This window comes from Melozone crissalis, unplaced genomic scaffold (genome assembly GCF_028551555.1).
Source record: "Melozone crissalis strain CALT ecotype California unplaced genomic scaffold, PUWL_Pcris_2 ptg000036l_1, whole genome shotgun sequence".
Classification (NCBI taxonomy): Eukaryota; Metazoa; Chordata; class Aves; order Passeriformes; family Passerellidae; genus Melozone; species Melozone crissalis.
This window is the reverse complement of record NW_026535814.1, coordinates 8,081,933-8,102,062: the sequence shown is the minus strand read 5'-3', so window position 1 is coordinate 8,102,062 and position 20,130 is coordinate 8,081,933. Positions and strand designations below refer to the sequence as shown.

Genomic DNA, 20,130 nt, shown 5'->3' with positions numbered 1-20,130 from the left:
CACTGTTAGGGACTGCTCAGGGACTGGGTGCTCCTTGAAGGTTGCCCACAGGCGTGGAACTCAGGCCTGTGGGCAACCTTCAAGGAGCACCCAGTCCCTGAGCAGTCCCTAACAGCAGTCCCCATGCCTCCTACCCCTAAGGCTGCCTCAGCCTTCTGAACACAATTTTTCTTACTCTAATGGCTTCCTGTGCTTTACTTCATACTGTAAGCAGAAGCACACCGTTTTGATTGTCTTTCTTCTAGAATTAATAAAACTAAGTTGGAAATACTCCTAGATTTTGCCATTTAAAACTTGAGGCAAGTGCACAAAGTAGAGAAGCTTTCTGTGCAGCTTTTCAGTTAATTTGAGGTCTCCTTCCTCTTCACTCCCTTTCAGCACATCTGTTGATTTTCCTTTGCTCTCATCTTTTAAGCTTCATCCCTTGTCTATCGATCTGCAAAAATAGCCTGTAAATGCGACGCAAATTTACTATCCTTTGTAGTTTTCCTCTTCTGGAAAAGCTGAGGCTCGTGTGATCTTCTCCTGTGATCTAGACTTTGATTCCCATCTTGGCTCTGGCTAAGAGCAGAAGAAATGTAATTTAGTAGCTGCTAGTATGATCTGCTAGCAAAGGTCACATTTAGAGCTAAGCATGATGCTTCTCTGCCTCCGTTGAATACACATCTTTGTGTCTAGGCCTGGTGACTTCCAGGAGCACCTGGAAGCTACTGCCAAGGACAAAAGTCTCCCTCTTGCTGGTTTTGACACTGATTTGTTGGTAGGATTTTGATCTACGTCGACAGTCATCTACAGGAACTGGATCCTTGACACAAAGTGCCTTCAAGCAACATTTCTAAGCATAGTGGGCAATGAAGTCCAGATACTAATGAGTTGTGGTTTGTTTTGCCTCTGTCTAACATATGGTACACTATCCCACAACATGTCATGTTTGAGTGTTTCAGGCATTTAAAACTTAGCTTTATTCTTGTCAACACTTTTCTTTCCTCCCTTCAGAAACCTGCATGTCCAGGTACTAATTTCTTTCTCAGCTTGTTGAAAAGTTACCAGTCAGACAAGACTTGTTTCTTGACCCAGAGATAGGGCAAGCATCACCGTTAGGCCGGACGTGGCATACACACGTGATCACGGTCCAAGAAGAAAAAGGTTTGTTTTTTTCATTCTGCATGTTCTCCAGCTTATACACTCTTAACAAAGCGTGATCTCAAGTCACTAACTACATCACAATAACTTCTTCTATCCAGTGGTGCAAAGCAATTAACGTCAATATAACTGGCAAAAGTTTTACAGAAATTTATGAGGCACGTATGCACATCTACTTAGGCACCTAGTCTAGCATACGCAAGTTTTCCATTATCTCTTCTAATGGGTTTCCATGCTGACAGCCTTGTCTTCTTCCTTGCTATGGATACACTCAAAAACCATCAACTGCTATTTCTTCCATGAACTCGGCTGTGCTTGCAGGCCAGCTGCCAAGCCCCTCCATAGGTCAGCATGCGCCCGCGTGTTCAAGGAGCAACTGCAGCCTACAATAGTCCTGGAAATTTATTGTCTTTGCTTTGTTTGCCATCTAAATGTCACTGAAGAAGTTAGTGACATTTTCCAAACCAGCTAGGATGCCACCTAGAAGAAGCAGACTTGCTTTCAGTCAAAGCTTTGGGGACCAAAAGTCATGTTTGCTTGCATTGCTTGAATGCTGCTTGGATTGGCGCATTTTCTGAGTTCCCCTGGGATGCCTTGAGCACTGCCTTTGTGAGTGAGGAGAATTTCCCAGGCTTTTCTTTTGCATTAGCTGTACAGAAGGTTGTCTTGCTGGGCACAAGAAAGCCCCAGAGCAGCTGCCTTTGTGAGGTCAAGCCAGAGGTGCCACGTCACAGTGCTGTCAGCACAGCGTTGTCCCGGTGCGCGCCAGGCCTGGTCGTCCAGAGCAGCTCTTCCGCTGGCTCCCTGCAGGAGGATCCTTGTGCTCAAGGAGCTCTCAGCAGACGGCCTGCACTCCGAGAGGAGTCTTGGCTTTCCCTTGGGTGGTACTCAGCGTGCAAACGCGCACAGCGCTGCCAAAATGATCGGGCAAGTCTGTGCCGCCATTTGCACCGTCTTTTCTGTTGTCTATTCTGGCTACTACCTGACCCAGCTGACTCGTAAGTAAAGGTTTCTCCTGGGGCTGGCATCCCCCGACTTTTGCTTGGCTCTGCTCTTTATGCCGCACCAGTGGCCCAGTTTCTGTGGGAACAAAATGGCCCTGAAGGTGCCACCGCTTTGGTCAATGTCCTGCCAGCAGCATCAGCTCCAAAGGGGGCATCTGTACTGGGTGGCGCGTGCAGAGTATTTGCCATGCAACCTGCAGCGGTTGCCTTCCTTCCCCGGGAGAGTGCGTGGCAGCGGAGTCCGTCATTTCCTCGGCTTGCTGCTTCAAGCAAGACAAGCTGCAAATTGCAGACCCTGAGGGGAGATCCTCAGAAGTACTTCTACCAACTCAGTGGTTCTCTCCAGGAGTGAAGGAAAGCACCTTTTGCTCCATATTCTGCCCCTTAGAGGCCTTGGCTGCATGACTTGAGCCTTTGATGCTGTGCCAAGACTGCGATTGCCTTGGCGATGCAGCAGAAACTGCAGTGCAGGGAGGGTTTGCTACTGAGCCCAGCAGCTGTTCCTGGGCTGCTTCAGCAGGGAGCTGCCACAGGGAAGGGACCCTTTGTGGAAGCTTTGCTGGGCTATCATCTTCAGCCAAGGGATGGGAATTAGGGCATGCCATTTAAAAGAATGTATAAGGAAAATGCAGGAAAGAGAAGAGGGAAATGCAGCTTGAGCTGTTGGGCACAAGAGGAGCTCAAAGTTTTGAAGAGCAGCGGGCATTTCCAGCACCGTCTTCCTATTTCTCTCCTTGCAAAAGAGGCCCAAATGCAGACAGAGCCTCCTCTAGCGTCCTTGTTGTTCTCTTGCTTGCTGTGGGAAAGAGCTGTTGCTCCTGGAGGCATGTTGGGAAAGGGAAATGCTCTGTGTTGGGGCTGCCTTGTGCTGTGGGAGTGGCCAGCACAGGCACTTTTCTAAGGGCCTCTGGTTCCTTTTGCCTTGCTGGCTGCAGGTCACCTGACACGCGGATGGAGACATGCCTGTCCTTTGGTGAGTGGCAAAGGAAGCTGTGCCGTTGCTGGCGTGTGAGAATGGTGCAGCAATTCTGCCAGCTTGGCCTGTTGCAGCCCAGTGTGGAGTGCCGGCGTGGGAGGCTGAAGGAAAGGCCAGCTGCCCGCTGGCATCAGCAGTAGCAAAGGGAGCACTGGCTGTTTGCTGATTTTCCAGTGAAGAGCCTTTCAAGAGATGAAAGGCAAATGGGACAGCTCCGAGGCATCTTGCTGCTTCTAGGCAGCAGGGAAGCTCAAATGCACAGCAAGATGGAGTAGCAGCTCATTCAGCCAACTTCCTCGGGTTTGCGTGACTCAGAGGCCCACTTGTATCTAAGTCTATGATTTGCCCTTCTTCTGGGTCCTTTCCCAGCTCTATAGAAAGCAGTTCCTAAGGCACTGGCTTTTGCCCATCTCTCTCACTTCTGTCTGCCTGCAGGGCACAACAGCAGGGTCAGCAGCTCCTCTGGCTGCCTCTGTCATTGAGGAAGAGGCTGAAGAGGAGCAAAGGAAGATGAAGCCTTCAGCTGCTGTCCCTTCACAGCCTGAACTTGCTGAGCCAGTAAGTGACAGCTGAGCTTGGCACTGCCTTTGGTGCAGGGCCAGGCTTCCCCGTTTTGGAGCAGCCCTTGTTGCTCGTGGTGGAAGATGCTGGCGGCCGTGTGCCTGCTGAGGCGTAGTGCGGCTTCAGGCAAGCCGCAGAGCCCTGGCCAATGGGTTCTGAAGTTTGACATTTAAGCTGGGATGCTGAGAGGGTGCCAGAGTGTCTCTTGGGATCAGACAGGAGGCAGCATTCAGTGACTCTCAGTGTAGGAGTCAGCCCCTTGTGCCCGTGGTCAGTGCAGGCTGCCAGTGGTCAGCGGACAGCGCGGCCCAAATTCGCAGTTGACAGCCTTGCAGGGTACCTGGGAGACACTGGGCCCTGGAAGGGACCTGCCCTCTCCGTGGACTAATTAGCTTCAGGCTGTGCTTCCCTTCCAGCCGGTCAGAGCAGAGTTTGGAGAGGAGAATCCTCGGCAGGCCTGCACTGTAAAAGGGCCGGTGGGTCTGGGCAGGGCTGGAAGGCGGCTCCCAAGGGCCGCTCCCTAAAGGCTGCCATAGAGAAGGGAAATCCGTGAAACAGATCAGAGAAGGGACACGCTGCGGGCTTCTGAGCAGACTGTTGCGTGCCAACTCCGGGCTGATTTCATTGCCCAGGAAAAGACAGGAGGAGGAAAGCAGCAAGGCTCTGGGGCCCTGCTCTGATCTCTTTGTGGATCTTGGCAGCCCCATCGATACCTTGTTGCCAGTGTCTTGCAGAACAGCTGAAGACGTGGAGCATGGAGGTGGTCGGGAGGGGCTGGATGCCAGTAGCCTTTGGGCTTCTCCCGAAGGTGCCTTTGAGAAGGGGACATGGGAACTGCCCCAGCTGGAGAGGCCTGGCCGTGGCTGGCAGCACCTTCCCAAGGCCTTGCTTTTGCCGTGCGCTTAGGGGGGGCATGTGTGCCAGCCACCCTTCTGACGGGCAATCCTTTCTTGTCCCAGCGCAAGACAGGCTCTGCCATTCAGCCTGGTGCCGCCGGACCAGCGTGGCCTGCAGCAGCCAGCTCAACCCCCGCTGCCGGCACTTCCTGCAGCAGCGCAGCCCAGCAGCCCGAGATGAGGGAGGGCCTGAAGACACTGAGTACGTCCGGTGCATTTCTTGTCTGCCAGAGCAGGGTGTTGTGCGCGTGTCTGGGTGTAGGCTGCGCCAGATGCTGCCCCTCGGTCTCAGAGGCACTTAGGCCTCTCTGCAGAAGGTGTTGTTGTGCTCTGAGGCAGCGCGGCAGCGCTCAGGGAGTCCCTGCTGCCTGTGAGGGCGGCTGGGCCTGGCTTGGCCCTGCCTGGGCTGCCTTGTGGGCCAAAGACAAAAGCAGAGATTGTTTCTGCTTGAGCAGAAGGCTGGCACCTAGCAAGTGACTATTGCCCAGGCAGCTGTCTGGCGCCAGCTGTTTTCTGGCTCTGGTTCTTACTCCTCCTCCGGCCCAGACACTTTGTGCCCCTGGCAGTGGACCTGCCAGTGATGGTGGGTGTGAGTGAGGAGGCTGCAAAGGCCCTTGGTTACCTCTTAGGGCCCCCTTCTTAAGGGCTCATCATTTTGGCTTATCGCGTGGGATGCTGCTCTTGAAAGAAATCAAGGCCTTCTTGGAAAGGCCACCTGATGAAAGGTGGAGAAGATGGCCCTCCCACTTGCTGGTCTCAGCAGCTGGAAGCCGAGGGACCGCAAAGGGCCCAGAGCTGCGGGCAGTGGGGCTGCCTTTGGGACGCTCTGGGCAGCGGCGTCTCTGTGTGCCAGTGAGCACCCTGCACTGCTTTTGTCTTTCAGGGAGCATCGTGAGTCCGGGCCGGCCAACAGGCAAATACACGGCATTTGAGGAACTCGGGCGAGGGTAAGCGTGACATCAGCTCATTTTACAAAAGTGTGGACCAGGTCTTTGGCTGGTGCAATATCAAGCGTGAAGTCAGGCAAGCCCCAATCATGGTCAGGCTCTGGCTTGACCTCGTGTGGCCTGCCCGGACTGCTTGGTCAGAGCAATCCAAAGGCCTCATCAAAGACAAGTTGATGCTGGCAGTGTCTTGCTTGCAGCAGTGAGGAGCAGGAGCTGGGAAAACCCCTGCCCCTGCAGCTTTCGGGCCTGAAAGAGCACCTTGCCATCCAAGAAAGGTCAGATTGTCAAGGACAGTCTTCTGACTCAAATTGTTCTCCCTTTTTTGACACACACATGCATGCACACCCGCACAAGGAGAGAGTTCCCCTTAGGTTGTGAAATGACCTGGCAGGGCGTGCGCCTTGGAGATTTCCAGCGGCCCTTGGTCTTCATGCTGCACCTTAGTGTTCCCTCGGACAGCCTGCGCCGCATGGCAGAGGGCTGATGGGCTGAGGTGCCGTTGGCAGAAGAGATGCTGCAGCCAGGCATTTTTTCTGAGGAAGGCGTCCAGGCAGCCTGGGGAGATCTGCTACCTGGGCTTGCTTTCACTGCCAAAGGGATAAAGGTGTCTTTCTGCTGCTTTTGTCTTTCTAGGGGGTTTGGAGCTGTTTATAAAGCCCTTGACACCAGCAGCGGACAACAGGTAAAGTGCCAACAGCCCCATGCCATTTTGCAGCTCCGGAGCGCTTTGCCCGCTGCTGTGAGCTCTGCTTGGAGGTTTGGGTGGCAGCTCCATGTCTGCAGCAGAGGCTGTTCCTCTGAAATGCAGTCTAGGCTCAGGGCGCAGAATGCATTTGGGCTGGCCTTTGGTGCTTCTGCTAAGCTCTGCTGTCTAGTGACAAGGCACTTTGGCCCAGCGTGCTGCCTCATTGCACCAGCACTCGCTCCGTGCTCCTTGTGATCTCGAGCAGGGTGCGTCTTCTCAAGGTACCGGTGGCCAATGTCATTGCAGGTGGCAATCAAGATCATGTCACTCGAGGAGGAGATGTCCGAGGAGCTGGCTGCCAATGAAATCCTGGCCATGAGGGACAACAGGAGTCCCAATATCGTTACCTACTTAGACAGGTTGGCATATTCTGGTGTCAATGTAGCTTTAGCTGGTGCAAGCGCAAAGAGACGATGCCCTTTGGTCACTGGCAGAGAACAGAGCTGGGGATGATTTCTCTGCTGGTCTCCAGAGCGTGGGAGGAGGTGGAGCTGCTGTTCAATAGTCTCTTGTGGCCCACGTAGCTTGGAGAGCAGCTGCAAAAACCTGGCTCAGGCCCTGGGGTGACTGAGGCTGTGCCCATTCTGTTTCTCCATGCCGTAGTTTTCTTCTTTCAGCTACCTGGTGGATGCGGAGCTCTGGCTGGCCATGGAGTTCATGGACGGCGGCACCTTGTTTGATGTGCTGAGGGCAGTGTACCTGGAGGAAGGACAGATAGGCGCTGTCTGTCGGGAGGTGAGGGATCCCGCTTGTGCTTGCCCAAGCCTGCCCGGATGCTGCTTGCCAGCTGGAGCTTAAGGAGAGCCGAGATTTCTTGCTCTCACCCTTCTTTTGCTGCTGCTGCTGCTGTTGCTGCTCTCATGCCACACAGGAGAAGAAAGAGCATGGGAAGTGTACTGCCTGCCGGTGCCCTCGCACTCCTCAGGCTCTGTTCTTGCACTCTTCCATCCTGTCTGTTGTCTGGCCTTGGTGCTCGCTCACTGGCTCAATTTCTCTTTCTTCCTCTTCTCAGCTTTGCCTGGGAATGTTTGCCTGGAGCCTGTCTGTCTGTCCTACATTGCTTGCCACTGGAAGGCAGCATGCGGGTGGCAGAATTTCAAGCTAAGGGCAAAGAGCTGTCCTCAGCTTCAAAGGATAGCATTGCAGCCTGGATGGCGATGCATTCTGGAACGGCTCGAAGGTGCTGCTGTCACCAGCAGCTTCCTCTTCTGCTGCCACTAGGCTTCCCCAAAATTCTTTACCGTGCCGCCTCCCAGCCAAAGGTGACGCGCTTCCTACCCAAGGCCGGTGGAACTTTTGGGAGCCCAGGTGCCTTTGCTTGGAAATCTAGAAAAAACTTCCAAGAGTGTTGAAGCAGCAAGCTCTTCATGATGACAGCAGCGTGATGTTTCGCCCTGGCTCACAATTCCCTGAGAAAGCCGCCAATCCCGTTGAGCTCTTTCCTTGCGGGTGGGATGAAATCAGATCCTGCACGTTAACTTTCCCTCCCTCCTTCTTCTCTCTCAGTGCCTGCAAGGACTGCATTTCCTTCATTGCCGCCAAGTCATCCACAGAGACATCAAAAGTTGCAACGTCCTTGTGAGCACGGACGGATCCGTCAAGTTGGGTGGGTGTCCCTGCTGGGCTGCAGCATGTCCAGCATATGCCGTGCGCTTGCATTTTGGTGACGGCCACTGGGGCAGAAGCGCGGCTTGGCCAGTGCGTGAATCGTCAGGGTGTTTTTGAAGCGGCCGATGCCTTATTTGCCTGGCTCCAGGCACGTGGAAGGAGAGCTCAGCTGCTTTTTCAGCTAGATTCAGCATGGCCTGGTCAGGCTTGGAGTGGGCAATGGTTTTGGCCGCTTTGCCAGTGGTAGCTGGCTTTGACAGGCTTTGTTTTTGTCCTCAGGTGACTTTGGCCTCTGTGCTCAGCTCAGCCCTGAGCACAGCAAGCGCAGCTCCAGCGTCGGCACTCCCAGCTGGATGGCACCGGAGGTGGTGAGAGGAGAAGCCTACGGCCCCAAAGTGGACATCTGGTCCCTGGGGATCATGGGGCTGGAAATGGTGGAAGGGGAAGCTCCTTACCAGCGGGAAGCCCGTCTCCGGGTAAGGTGCAGCTTAGCAAGAGGGCTCTGTGTGGAGAGAGCTGTGTGTGGCTAGCAAAGGAGCAGGTGGAGTGTCCTCTTGCATCCATGTGCTGTAGGTTTTTGAACTGCTAGAAAGGAACGGGCCCCCAAAACTGCAGAACCCCAGGCACCACTCGGCTCTCCTGCGTGACTTCCTCCGCTGCTGCCTGCAGGCAGATGAGGACAGGCGCTGGTCTGCCCAGGAGCTCCTACAGGTAAGGAAAAGCAAAGGGGCAAAAAGGCCTGGCAGCTGAGGACACCTGCATGAAGGGATGAGGAGGAGGAGTGTGGGCCACGTGGCACAGAAAGCTGCCAGGACAGGAAGGCGCAGGGTGACATGCTGCCCTCGGTGCTCGATGTGTGTCTTGCTGATAGCCAGGGAATCCTGCTTGAGCCCGCGAGGATGTGATCCTGGAAAGTAAGAGTTCCTTTCTTTGTTCTTTTTCCTCTGGGCAGCATCCCTTTGTGACCTCAGGCGATCCTGCCTCCAGCCTGGCTGCTCTGATCATCTCAGCCAAGCGAGTGCAGGAAGACTGGAGAGGAGACACCTGCGCCTGAGGAGGCCCTGATGCCCCGCCAGCCGAGAGGAGGGAAAAGGGGATGCGTCATCTTTAGGCCGAGCTTCAGCCATCCCCCGAGTTTGAAGAGGAGCTGTGCTGTAGATAGGAAACACGATAGTGTAAATATTTGCTCAGTTTAGCTCTTAGGTTAGCTGTTAGGTTAGCTGTTAGGTTAGCGGTTAGGTTAGGTTAGGTTAGGTTAGGTTAGGTTAGGTTAGGTTGGGTTAGATATGTTGTTAGGTTCAATTTAAAGCTCTGTTGTTTTTCTTTCTGCAAAAGATGAAAGTTTAAAAAATTAGGAGATGTAGGGATCAACTTTTAAGGACTATAGAACGTAGAGAGCTTGGATAGTAGAGGATTGTTTAGCTTAGGATAGAGTGTTGTTAATTTAGGGAAGCTTTGAAGTAGAAATGAAAGAATTGTCATAATAAGAATTAAGCAGTGAGAGGAAAAGCTGGGCTGCAGTAGAACTGGAGCCTGCAGGCGCTCCAAGCTGTCAGCCTGAGCAGGCCACCTGCAGGACAGAATGCTGAAGATGGAGAAGCAGCGAGGGGATACTTGGTTTCAGCCCGAGTGTCAATAAAAGTCGAAAATATCCACAGTGTTGTAAGACTCCCTTCCTTGCCAGGCTGCAGCTAAGTGGACAGTCCCTTTCAGAGGCCCAAAGAACATAGGGAGGTAAGCAGCTTTGCTTACCGCAAGTGTGGCATGCCTGCGGGAAGCTGAGAGACCTACAGGTAATGAACACCGGGTAATGAGCTCCCATTCAGGACAACACTAGGAGGCAGATGTGCAGTCCTTTCTGGGCCTCTTGTCTTGAAGATGTCAGGCTGATCAGCAGCAATCACCATTTTGTTGCCACCCTCCTCTCACTATGTCACCTGTGGGACGGAATGGCATTCTCACAGCGGCATCTGGCATTTCCTCCCTGCTTCTCTTCTCCCCCCTTTTCACCCCAGACCCCCAGGGACCCTCTGGGCCAGCCTCATCCCCCACAGGGGTGTGCAACCGCCCGGGCCTCCTGCAGAGCCCCATTCCCACTCTGCTGCCTCCTTGGCCTTTTCCCACATCTGGGCCAGCCTGCTGTTGCCAGGTGTTGGAAACATGCACACACCATAGCACGCCTGTCTTTGAGCAATTTGATGCAGGAGCCCCTGCTGAGCACGGCTCCCCACCCCGGCCCTTTTCCCACCGAGCTGGGGCTCCGCTTCGCCTCCATCTGCTGGCATACGCACTGTTAGGGACTGCTCAGGGACTGGGTGCTCCTTGAAGGTTGCCCACAGGCGTGGAACTCAGGCCTGTGGGCAACCTTCAAGGAGCACCCAGTCCCTGAGCAGTCCCTAACAGCAGTCCCCATGCCTCCTACCCCTAAGGCTGCCTCAGCCTTCTGAACACAATTTTTCTTACTCTAATGGCTTCCTGTGCTTTACTTCATACTGTAAGCAGAAGCACACCGTTTTGATTGTCTTTCTTCTAGAATTAATAAAACTAAGTTGGAAATACTCCTAGATTTTGCCATTTAAAACTTGAGGCAAGTGCACAAAGTAGAGAAGCTTTCTGTGCAGCTTTTCAGTTAATTTGAGGTCTCCTTCCTCTTCACTCCCTTTCAGCACATCTGTTGATTTTCCTTTGCTCTCATCTTTTAAGCTTCATCCCTTGTCTATCGATCTGCAAAAATAGCCTGTAAATGCGACGCAAATTTACTATCCTTTGTAGTTTTCCTCTTCTGGAAAAGCTGAGGCTCGTGTGATCTTCTCCTGTGATCTAGACTTTGATTCCCATCTTGGCTCTGGCTAAGAGCAGAAGAAATGTAATTTAGTAGCTGCTAGTATGATCTGCTAGCAAAGGTCACATTTAGAGCTAAGCATGATGCTTCTCTGCCTCCGTTGAATACACATCTTTGTGTCTAGGCCTGGTGACTTCCAGGAGCACCTGGAAGCTACTGCCAAGGACAAAAGTCTCCCTCTTGCTGGTTTTGACACTGATTTGTTGGTAGGATTTTGATCTACGTCGACAGTCATCTACAGGAACTGGATCCTTGACACAAAGTGCCTTCAAGCAACATTTCTAAGCATAGTGGGCAATGAAGTCCAGATACTAATGAGTTGTGGTTTGTTTTGCCTCTGTCTAACATATGGTACACTATCCCACAACATGTCATGTTTGAGTGTTTCAGGCATTTAAAACTTAGCTTTATTCTTGTCAACACTTTTCTTTCCTCCCTTCAGAAACCTGCATGTCCAGGTACTAATTTCTTTCTCAGCTTGTTGAAAAGTTACCAGTCAGACAAGACTTGTTTCTTGACCCAGAGATAGGGCAAGCATCACCGTTAGGCCGGACGTGGCATACACACGTGATCACGGTCCAAGAAGAAAAAGGTTTGTTTTTTTCATTCTGCATGTTCTCCAGCTTATACACTCTTAACAAAGCGTGATCTCAAGTCACTAACTACATCACAATAACTTCTTCTATCCAGTGGTGCAAAGCAATTAACGTCAATATAACTGGCAAAAGTTTTACAGAAATTTATGAGGCACGTATGCACATCTACTTAGGCACCTAGTCTAGCATACGCAAGTTTTCCATTATCTCTTCTAATGGGTTTCCATGCTGACAGCCTTGTCTTCTTCCTTGCTATGGATACACTCAAAAACCATCAACTGCTATTTCTTCCATGAACTCGGCTGTGCTTGCAGGCCAGCTGCCAAGCCCCTCCATAGGTCAGCATGCGCCCGCGTGTTCAAGGAGCAACTGCAGCCTACAATAGTCCTGGAAATTTATTGTCTTTGCTTTGTTTGCCATCTAAATGTCACTGAAGAAGTTAGTGACATTTTCCAAACCAGCTAGGATGCCACCTAGAAGAAGCAGACTTGCTTTCAGTCAAAGCTTTGGGGACCAAAAGTCATGTTTGCTTGCATTGCTTGAATGCTGCTTGGATTGGCGCATTTTCTGAGTTCCCCTGGGATGCCTTGAGCACTGCCTTTGTGAGTGAGGAGAATTTCCCAGGCTTTTCTTTTGCATTAGCTGTACAGAAGGTTGTCTTGCTGGGCACAAGAAAGCCCCAGAGCAGCTGCCTTTGTGAGGTCAAGCCAGAGGTGCCACGTCACAGTGCTGTCAGCACAGCGTTGTCCCGGTGCGCGCCAGGCCTGGTCGTCCAGAGCAGCTCTTCCGCTGGCTCCCTGCAGGAGGATCCTTGTGCTCAAGGAGCTCTCAGCAGACGGCCTGCACCCCGAGAGGAGTCTTGGCTTTCCCTTGGGTGGTACTCAGCGTGCAAACGCGCACAGCGCTGCCAAAATGATCGGGCAAGTCTGTGCCGCCGTTTGCACCGTCTTTTCTGTTGTCTATTCTGGCTACTACCTGACCCAGCTGACTCGTAAGTAAAGGTTTCTCCTGGGGCTGGCATCCCCCGACTTTTGCTTGGCTCTGCTCTTTATGCCGCACCAGTGGCCCAGTTTCTGTGGGAACAAAATGGCCCTGAAGGTGCCACCGCTTTGGTCAGTGTCCTGCCAGCAGCATCAGCTCCAAAGGGGGCATCTGTACTGGGTGGCGCGTGCAGAGTATTTGCCATGCAACCTGCAGCGGTTGCCTTCCTTCCCCGGGAGAGTGCGTGGCAGCGGAGTCCGTCATTTCCTCGGCTTGCTGCTTCAAGCAAGACAAGCTGCAAATTGCAGACCCTGAGGGGAGATCCTCAGAAGTACTTCTACCAACTCAGTGGTTCTCTCCAGGAGTGAAGGAAAGCACCTTTTGCTCCATATTCTGCCCCTTAGAGGCCTTGGCTGCATGACTTGAGCCTTTGATGCTGTGCCAAGACTGCGATTGCCTTGGCGATGCAGCAGAAACTGCAGTGCAGGGAGGGTTTGCTGCTGAGCCCAGCAGCTGTTCCTGGGCTGCTTCAGCAGGGAGCTGCCACAGGGAAGGGACCCTTTGTGGAAGCTTTGCTGGGCTATCATCTTCAGCCAAGGGATGGGAATTAGGGCATGCCATTTAAAAGAATGTATAAGGAAAATGCAGGAAAGAGAAGAGGGAAATGCAGCTTGAGCTGTTGGGCACAAGAGGAGCTCAAAGTTTTGAAGAGCAGCGGGCATTTCCAGCACCGTCTTCCTATTTCTCTCCTTGCAAAAGAGGCCCAAATGCAGACAGAGCCTCCTCTAGCGTCCTTGTTGTTCTCTTGCTTGCTGTGGGAAAGAGCTGTTGCTCCTGGAGGCATGTTGGGAAAGGGAAATGCTCTGTGTTGGGGCTGCCTTGTGCTGTGGGAGTGGCCAGCACAGGCACTTTTCTAAGGGCCTCTGGTTCCTTTTGCCTTGCTGGCTGCAGGTCACCTGACACGCGGATGGAGACATGCCTGTCCTTTGGTGAGTGGCAAAGGAAGCTGTGCCGTTGCTGGCGTGTGAGAATGGTGCAGCAATTCTGCCAGCTTGGCCTGTTGCAGCCCAGTGTGGAGTGCCGGCGTGGGAGGCTGAAGGAAAGGCCAGCTGCCCGCTGGCATCAGCAGTAGCAAAGGGAGCACTGGCTGTTTGCTGATTTTCCAGTGAAGAGCCTTTCAAGAGATGAAAGGCAAATGGGACAGCTCCGAGGCATCTTGCTGCTTCTAGGCAGCAGGGAAGCTCAAATGCACAGCAAGATGGAGTAGCAGCTCATTCAGCCAACTTCCTCGGGTTTGCGTGACTCAGAGGCCCACTTGTATCCAAGTCTATGATTTGCCCTTCTTCTGGGTCCTTTCCCAGCTCTATAGAAAGCAGCTCCTAAGGCACTGGCTTTTGCCCATCTCTCTCACTTCTGTCTGCCTGCAGGGCACAACAGCAGGGTCAGCAGCTCCTCTGGCTGCCTCTGTCATTGAGGAAGAGGCTGAAGAGGAGCAAAGGAAGATGAAGCCTTCAGCTGCTGTCCCTTCACAGCCTGAACTTGCTGAGCCAGTAAGTGACAGCTGAGCTTGGCACTGCCTTTGGTGCAGGGCCAGGCTTCCCCGTTTTGGAGCAGCCCTTGTTGCTCGTGGCGGAAGATGCTGGCGGCCGTGTGCCTGCTGAGGCGTAGTGCGGCTTCAGGCAAGCCGCGGAGCCCTGGTCAATGGGTTCGGAAGTTTGACATTTAAGCTGGGATGCTGAGAGGGTGCCAGAGTGTCTCTTGGGATCAGACAGGAGGCAGCATTCAGTGACTCTCAGGAGTCAGCCCCTTGTGCCCGTGGTCAGTGCAGGCTGCCAGTGGTCAGCGGACAGCGCGGCCCAAATTCGCAGTTGACAGCCTTGCAGGGTACCTGGGAGACACTGGGCCCTGGAAGGGACCTGCCCTCTCCGTGGACTAATTAGCTTCAGGCTGTGCTTCCCTTCCAGCCGGTCAGAGCAGAGTTTGGAGAGGAGAATCCTCGGCAGGCCTGCACTGTAAAAGGGCCGGTGGGTCTGGGCAGGGCTGGAAGGCGGCTCCCAAGGGCCGCTCCCTAAAGGCTGCCATAGAGAAGGGAAATCCGTGAAACAGATCAGAGAAGGGACACGCTGCGGGCTTCTGAGCAGACTGTTGTGTGCCAACTCCGGGCTGATTTCATTGCCCAGGAAAAGACAGGAGGAGGAAAGCAGCAAGGCTCTGGGGCCCTGCTCTGATCTCTTTGTGGATCTTGGCAGCCCCATCGATACCTTGTTGCCAGTGTCTTGCAGAACAGCTGAAGACGTGGAGCATGGAGGTGGTCGGGAGGGGCTGGATGCCAGTAGCCTTTGGGCTTCTCCCGAAGGTGCCTTTGAGAAGGGGACATGGGAACTGCCCCAGCTGGAGAGGCCTGGCCGTGGCTGGCAGCACCTTCCCAAGGCCTTGCTTTTGCCGTGCGCTTAGGGGGGGCATGTGTGCCAGCCACCCTTCTGACGGGCAATCCTTTCTTGTCCCAGCGCAAGACAGGCTCTGCCATTCAGCCTGGTGCTGCTGGACCAGCGTGGCCTGCAGCAGCCAGCTCAACCCCCGCTGCCGGCACTTCCTGCAGCAGCGCAGCCCAGCAGCCCGAGATGAGGGAGGGCCTGAAGACACTGAGTACGTCCGGTGCATTTCTTGTCTGCCAGAGCAGGGTGTTGTGCGCGTGTCTGGGTGTAGGCTGCGCCAGATGCTGCCCCTCGGTCTCAGAGGCACTTAGGCCTCTCTGCAGAAGGTGTTGTTGTGCTCTGAGGCAGCGCGGCAGCGCTCAGGGAGTCCCTGCTGCCTGTGAGGGCGGCTGGGCCTGCCTTGGCCCTGCCTGGGCTGCCTTGTGGGCCAAAGACAAAAGCAGAGATTGTTTCTGCTTGAGCAGAAGGCTGGCACCTAGCAAGTGACTATTGCCCAGGCAGCTGTCTGGCGCCAGCTGTTTTCTGGCTCTGGTTCTTACTCCTCCTCCGGCCCAGACACTTTGTGCCCCTGGCAGTGGACCTGCCAGTGATGGTGGGTGTGAGTGAGGAGGCTGCAAAGGCCCTTGGTTACCTCTTAGGGCCCCCTTCTTAAGGGCTCATCATTTTGGCTTATCGCGTGGGATGCTGCTCTTGAAAGAAATCAAGGCCTTCTTGGAAAGGCCACCTGATGAAAGGTGGAGAAGATGGCCCTCCCACTTGCTGGTCTCAGCAGCTGGAAGCCGAGGGACCGCAAAGGGCCCAGAGCTGCGGGCAGTGGGGCTGCCTTTGGGACGCTCTGGGCAGCGGCGTCTCTGTGTGCCAGTGAGCACCCTGCACTGCTTTTGTCTTTCAGGGAGCATCGTGAGTCCGGGCCGGCCAACAGGCAAATACACGGCATTTGAGGAACTCGGGCGAGGGTAAGCGTGACATCAGCTCATTTTACAAAAGTGTGGACCAGGTCTTTGGCTGGTGCAATATCAAGCGTGAAGTCAGGCAAGCCCCAATCATGGTCAGGCTCTGGCTTGACCTCGTGTGGCCTGCCCGGACTGCTTGGTCAGAGCAATCCAAAGGCCTCATCAAAGACAAGTTGATGCTGGCAGTGTCTTGCTTGCAGCAGTGAGGAGCAGGAGCTGGGAAAACCCCTGCCCCTGCAGCTTTCGGGCCTGAAAGAGCACCTTGCCATCCAAGAAAGGTCAGATTGTCAAGGACAGTCTTCTGACTCAAATTGTTCTCCCTTTTTTGACACACACATGCATGCACACCCGCACAAGGAGAGAGTTCCCCTTAGGTTGTGAAATGACCTGGCAGGGCGTGCGCCTTGGAGATTTCCAGCGGCCCTTGGTCTTCATGCTGCACCTTAGTGTTCCCTCGGACAGCCTGCGCCGCATGGCAGAGGGCTGATGGGCTGAGGTGCCGTTGGCAGAAGAGATGCTGCAGCCAGGCATTTTTTCTGAGGAAGGCGTCCAGGCAGCCTGGGGAGATCTGCTGCCTGGGCTTGCTTTCACTGCCAAAGGGATAAAGGTGTCTTTCTGCTGCTTTTGTCTTTCTAGGGGGTTTGGAGCTGTTTATAAAGCCCTTGACACCAGCAGCGGACAACAGGTAAAGTGCCAACAGCCCCATGCCATTTTGCAGCTCCGGAGCGCTTTGCCCGCTGCTGTGAGCTCTGCTTGGAGGTTTGGGTGGCAGCTCCATGTCTGCAGCAGAGGCTGTTCCTCTGAAATGCAGTCTAGGCTCAGGGGGCAGAATGCATTTGGGCTGGCCTTTGGTGCTTCTGCTAAGCTCTGCTGTCTAGTGACAAGGCGCTTTGGCCCAGCGTGCTGCCTCATTGCACCAGCACTCGCTCCGTGCTCCTTGTGATCTCGAGCAGGGTGCGTCTTCTCAAGGTACCGGTGGCCAATGTCATTGCAGGTGGCAATCAAGATCATGTCACTCGAGGAGGAGATGTCCGAGGAGCTGGCTGCCAATGAAATCCTGGCCATGAGGGACAACAGGAGTCCCAATATCGTTACCTACTTAGACAGGTTGGCATATTCTGGTGTCAATGTAGCTTTAGCTGGTGCAAGCGCAAAGAGACGATGCCCTTTGGTCACTGGCAGAGAACAGAGCTGGGGATGATTTCTCTGCTGGTCTCCAGAGCGTGGGAGGAGGTGGAGCTGCTGTTCAATAGTCTCTTGTGGCCCACGTAGCTTGGAGAGCAGCTGCAAAAACCTGGCTCAGGCCCTGGGGTGACTGAGGCTGTGCCCATTCTGTTTCTCCATGCCGTAGTTTTCTTCTTTCAGCTACCTGGTGGATGCGGAGCTCTGGCTGGCCATGGAGTTCATGGACGGCGGCACCTTGTTTGATGTGCTGAGGGCAGTGTACCTGGAGGAAGGACAGATAGGCGCTGTCTGTCGGGAGGTGAGGGATCCCGCTTGTGCTTGCCCAAGCCTGCCCGGATGCTGCTTGCCAGCTGGAGCTTAAGGAGAGCCGAGATTTCTTGCTCTCACCCTTCTTTTGCTGCTGCTGCTGCTGTTGCTGCTCTCATGCCACACAGGAGAAGAAAGAGCATGGGAAGTGTACTGCCTGCCGGTGCCCTCGCACTCCTCAGGCTCTGTTCTTGCACTCTTCCATCCTGTCTGTTGTCTGGCCTTGGTGCTCGCTCACTGGCTCAATTTCTCTTTCTTCCTCTTCTCAGCTTTGCCTGGGAATGTTTGCCTGGAGCCTGTCTGTCTGTCCTACATTGCTTGCCACTGGAAGGCAGCATGCGGGTGGCAGAATTTCAAGCTAAGGGCAAAGAGCTGTCCTCAGCTTCAAAGGATAGCATTGCAGCCTGGATGGCGATGCATTCTGGAACAGCTCGAAGGTGCTGCTGTCACCAGCAGCTTCCTCTTCTGCTGCCACTAGGCTTCCCCAAAATTCTTTACCGTGCCGCCTCCCAGCCAAAGGTGACGCGCTTCCTACCCAAGGCCGGTGGAACTTTTGGGAGCCCAGGTGCCTTTGCTTGGAAATCTAGAAAAAACTTCCAAGAGTGTTGAAGCAGCAAGCTCTTCATGATGACAGCAGCGTGATGTTTCGCCCTGGCTCACAATTCCCTGAGAAAGCCGCCAATCCCGTTGAGCTCTTTCCTTGCGGGTGGGATGAAATCAGATCCTGCACGTTAACTTTCCCTCCCTCCTTCTTCTCTCTCAGTGCCTGCAAGGACTGCATTTCCTTCATTGCCGCCAAGTCATCCACAGAGACATCAAAAGTTGCAACGTCCTTGTGAGCACGGACGGATCCGTCAAGTTGGGTGGGTGTCCCTGCTGGGCTGCAGCATGTCCAGCATATGCCGTGCGCTTGCATTTTGGTGACGGCCACTGGGGCAGAAGCGCGGCTTGGCCAGTGCGTGAATCGTCAGGGTGTTTTTGAAGCGGCCGATGCCTTATTTGCCTGGCTCCAGGCACGTGGAAAGAGGGCTCAGCTGCTTTTTCAGCTAGATTCAGCATGGCCTGGTCAGGCTTGGAGTGGGCAATGGTTTTGGCCGCTTTGCCAGTGGTAGCTGGCTTTGACAGGCTTTGTTTTTGTCCTCAGGTGACTTTGGCCTCTGTGCTCAGCTCAGCCCTGAGCACAGCAAGCGCAGCTCCAGCGTCGGCACTCCCAGCTGGATGGCACCGGAGGTGGTGAGAGGAGAAGCCTACGGCCCCAAAGTGGACATCTGGTCCCTGGGGATCATGGGGCTGGAAATGGTGGAAGGGGAAGCTCCTTACCAGCGGGAAGCCCGTCTCCGGGTAAGGTGCAGCTTAGCAAGAGGGCTCTGTGTGGAGAGAGCTGTGTGTGGCTAGCAAAGGAGCAGGTGGAGTGTCCTCTTGCATCCATGTGCTGTAGGTTTTTGAACTGCTAGAAAGGAACGGGCCCCCAAAACTGCAGAACCCCAGGCACCACTCGGCTCTCCTGCGCGACTTCCTCCGCTGCTGCCTGCAGGCAGATGAGGACAGGCGCTGGTCTGCCCAGGAGCTCCTACAGGTAAGGAAAAGCAAAGGGGCAAAAAGGCCTGGCAGCTGAGGACACCTGCATGAAGGGATGAGGAGGAGGAGTGTGGGCCACGTGGCACAGAAAGCTGCCAGGACAGGAAGGCGCAGGGTGACATGCTGCCCTCGGTGCTCGATGTGTGTCTTGCTGATAGCCAGGGAATCCTGCTTGAGCCCGCGAGGATGTGATCCTGGAAAGTAAGAGTTCCTTTCTTTGCTCTTTTTCCTCTGGGCAGCATCCCTTTGTGACCTCAGGCGATCCTGCCTCCAGCCTGGCTGCTCTGATCATCTCAGCCAAGCGAGTGCAGGAAGACTGGAGAGGAGACACCTGCGCCTGAGGAGGCCCTGATGCCCCGCCAGCCGAGAGGAGGGAAAAGGGGATGCGTCATCTTTAGGCCGAGCTTCAGCCATCCCCCGAGTTTGAAGAGGAGCTGTGCTGTAGATAGGAAACATGAGAGTGTAAATATTTGCTCAGTTTAGCTCTTAGGTTAGCTGTTAGGTTAGCTGTTAGGTTAGCTGTTAGGTTAGGTTAGGTTAGGTTAGGTTAGGTTAGGTTGGGTTAGATATGTTGTTAGGTTCAATTTAAAGCTCTGTTGTTTTTCTTTCTGCAAAAGATGAAAGTTTAAAAAAATTAGGAGATGTAGGGATCAACTTTTAAGGACTATAGAACGTAGAGAGCTTGGATAGTAGAGGATTGTTTAGCTTAGGATAGAGTGTTGTTAATTTAGGGAAGCTTTGAAGTAGAAATGAAAGAATTGTCATAATAAGAATTAAGCAGTGAGAGGAAAAGCTGGGCTGCAGTAGAACTGGAGCCTGCAGGCGCTCCAAGCTGTCAGCCTGAGCAGGCCACCTGCAGGACAGAATGCTGAAGATGGAGAAGCAGCGAGGGGATACTTGGTTTCAGCCCGAGTGTCAATAAAAGTCGAAAATATCCACAGTGTTGTAAGACTCCCTTCCTTGCCAGGCTGCAGCTAAGTGGACAGTCCCTTTCAGAGGCCCAAAGAACATAGGGAGGTAAGCAGCTTTGCTTACCGCAAGTGTGGCATGCCTGCGGGAAGCTGAGAGACCTACAGGTAATGAACACCGGGTAATGAGCTCCCATTCAGGACAACACTAGGAGGCAGATGTGCAGTCCTTTCTGGGCCTCTTGTCTTGAAGATGTCAGGCTGATCAGCAGCAATCACCATTTTGTTGCCACCCTCCTCTCACTATGTCACCTGTGGGACGGAATGGCATTCTCACAGCGGCATCTGGCATTTCCTCCCTGCTTCTCTTCTCCCCCCTTTTCACCCCAGACCCCCAGGGACCCTCTGGGCCAGCCTCATCCCCCACAGGGGTGTGCAACCGCCCGGGCCTCCTGCAGAGCCCCAT

General features: G+C 53.9%; 2 protein-coding genes across 2 annotated transcripts; both read left to right on the top strand.

Annotated features, from left to right (window-relative positions):
* The first annotated feature begins 2,062 nt into the window (after nt 1-2,062).
* LOC128941706 (serine/threonine-protein kinase PAK 3-like) lies at nt 2,063-8,934 on the top strand. Its single transcript, XM_054283597.1, has 13 exons — nt 2,063-2,141; nt 3,083-3,120; nt 3,559-3,685; nt 3,746-3,757; nt 4,654-4,782; nt 5,464-5,527; nt 6,161-6,209; nt 6,519-6,631; nt 6,890-7,007; nt 7,779-7,878; nt 8,160-8,356; nt 8,454-8,591; nt 8,833-8,934. The coding sequence occupies exons 1-13, from the start codon at nt 2,063-2,065 to the stop codon at nt 8,932-8,934; spliced, it is 1,266 nt and encodes a 421-aa protein (XP_054139572.1).
* Nucleotides 8,935-12,230: 3,296 nt separating this feature from the next.
* Nucleotides 12,231-19,097, top strand: LOC128941457 (serine/threonine-protein kinase PAK 3-like). The gene is made up of 13 exons (XM_054283232.1): nt 12,231-12,309; nt 13,251-13,288; nt 13,727-13,853; nt 13,914-13,925; nt 14,817-14,945; nt 15,627-15,690; nt 16,324-16,372; nt 16,682-16,794; nt 17,053-17,170; nt 17,942-18,041; nt 18,323-18,519; nt 18,617-18,754; nt 18,996-19,097. The coding sequence occupies exons 1-13, from the start codon at nt 12,231-12,233 to the stop codon at nt 19,095-19,097; spliced, it is 1,266 nt and encodes a 421-aa protein (XP_054139207.1).
* Nucleotides 19,098-20,130: the final 1,033 nt, after the last annotated feature.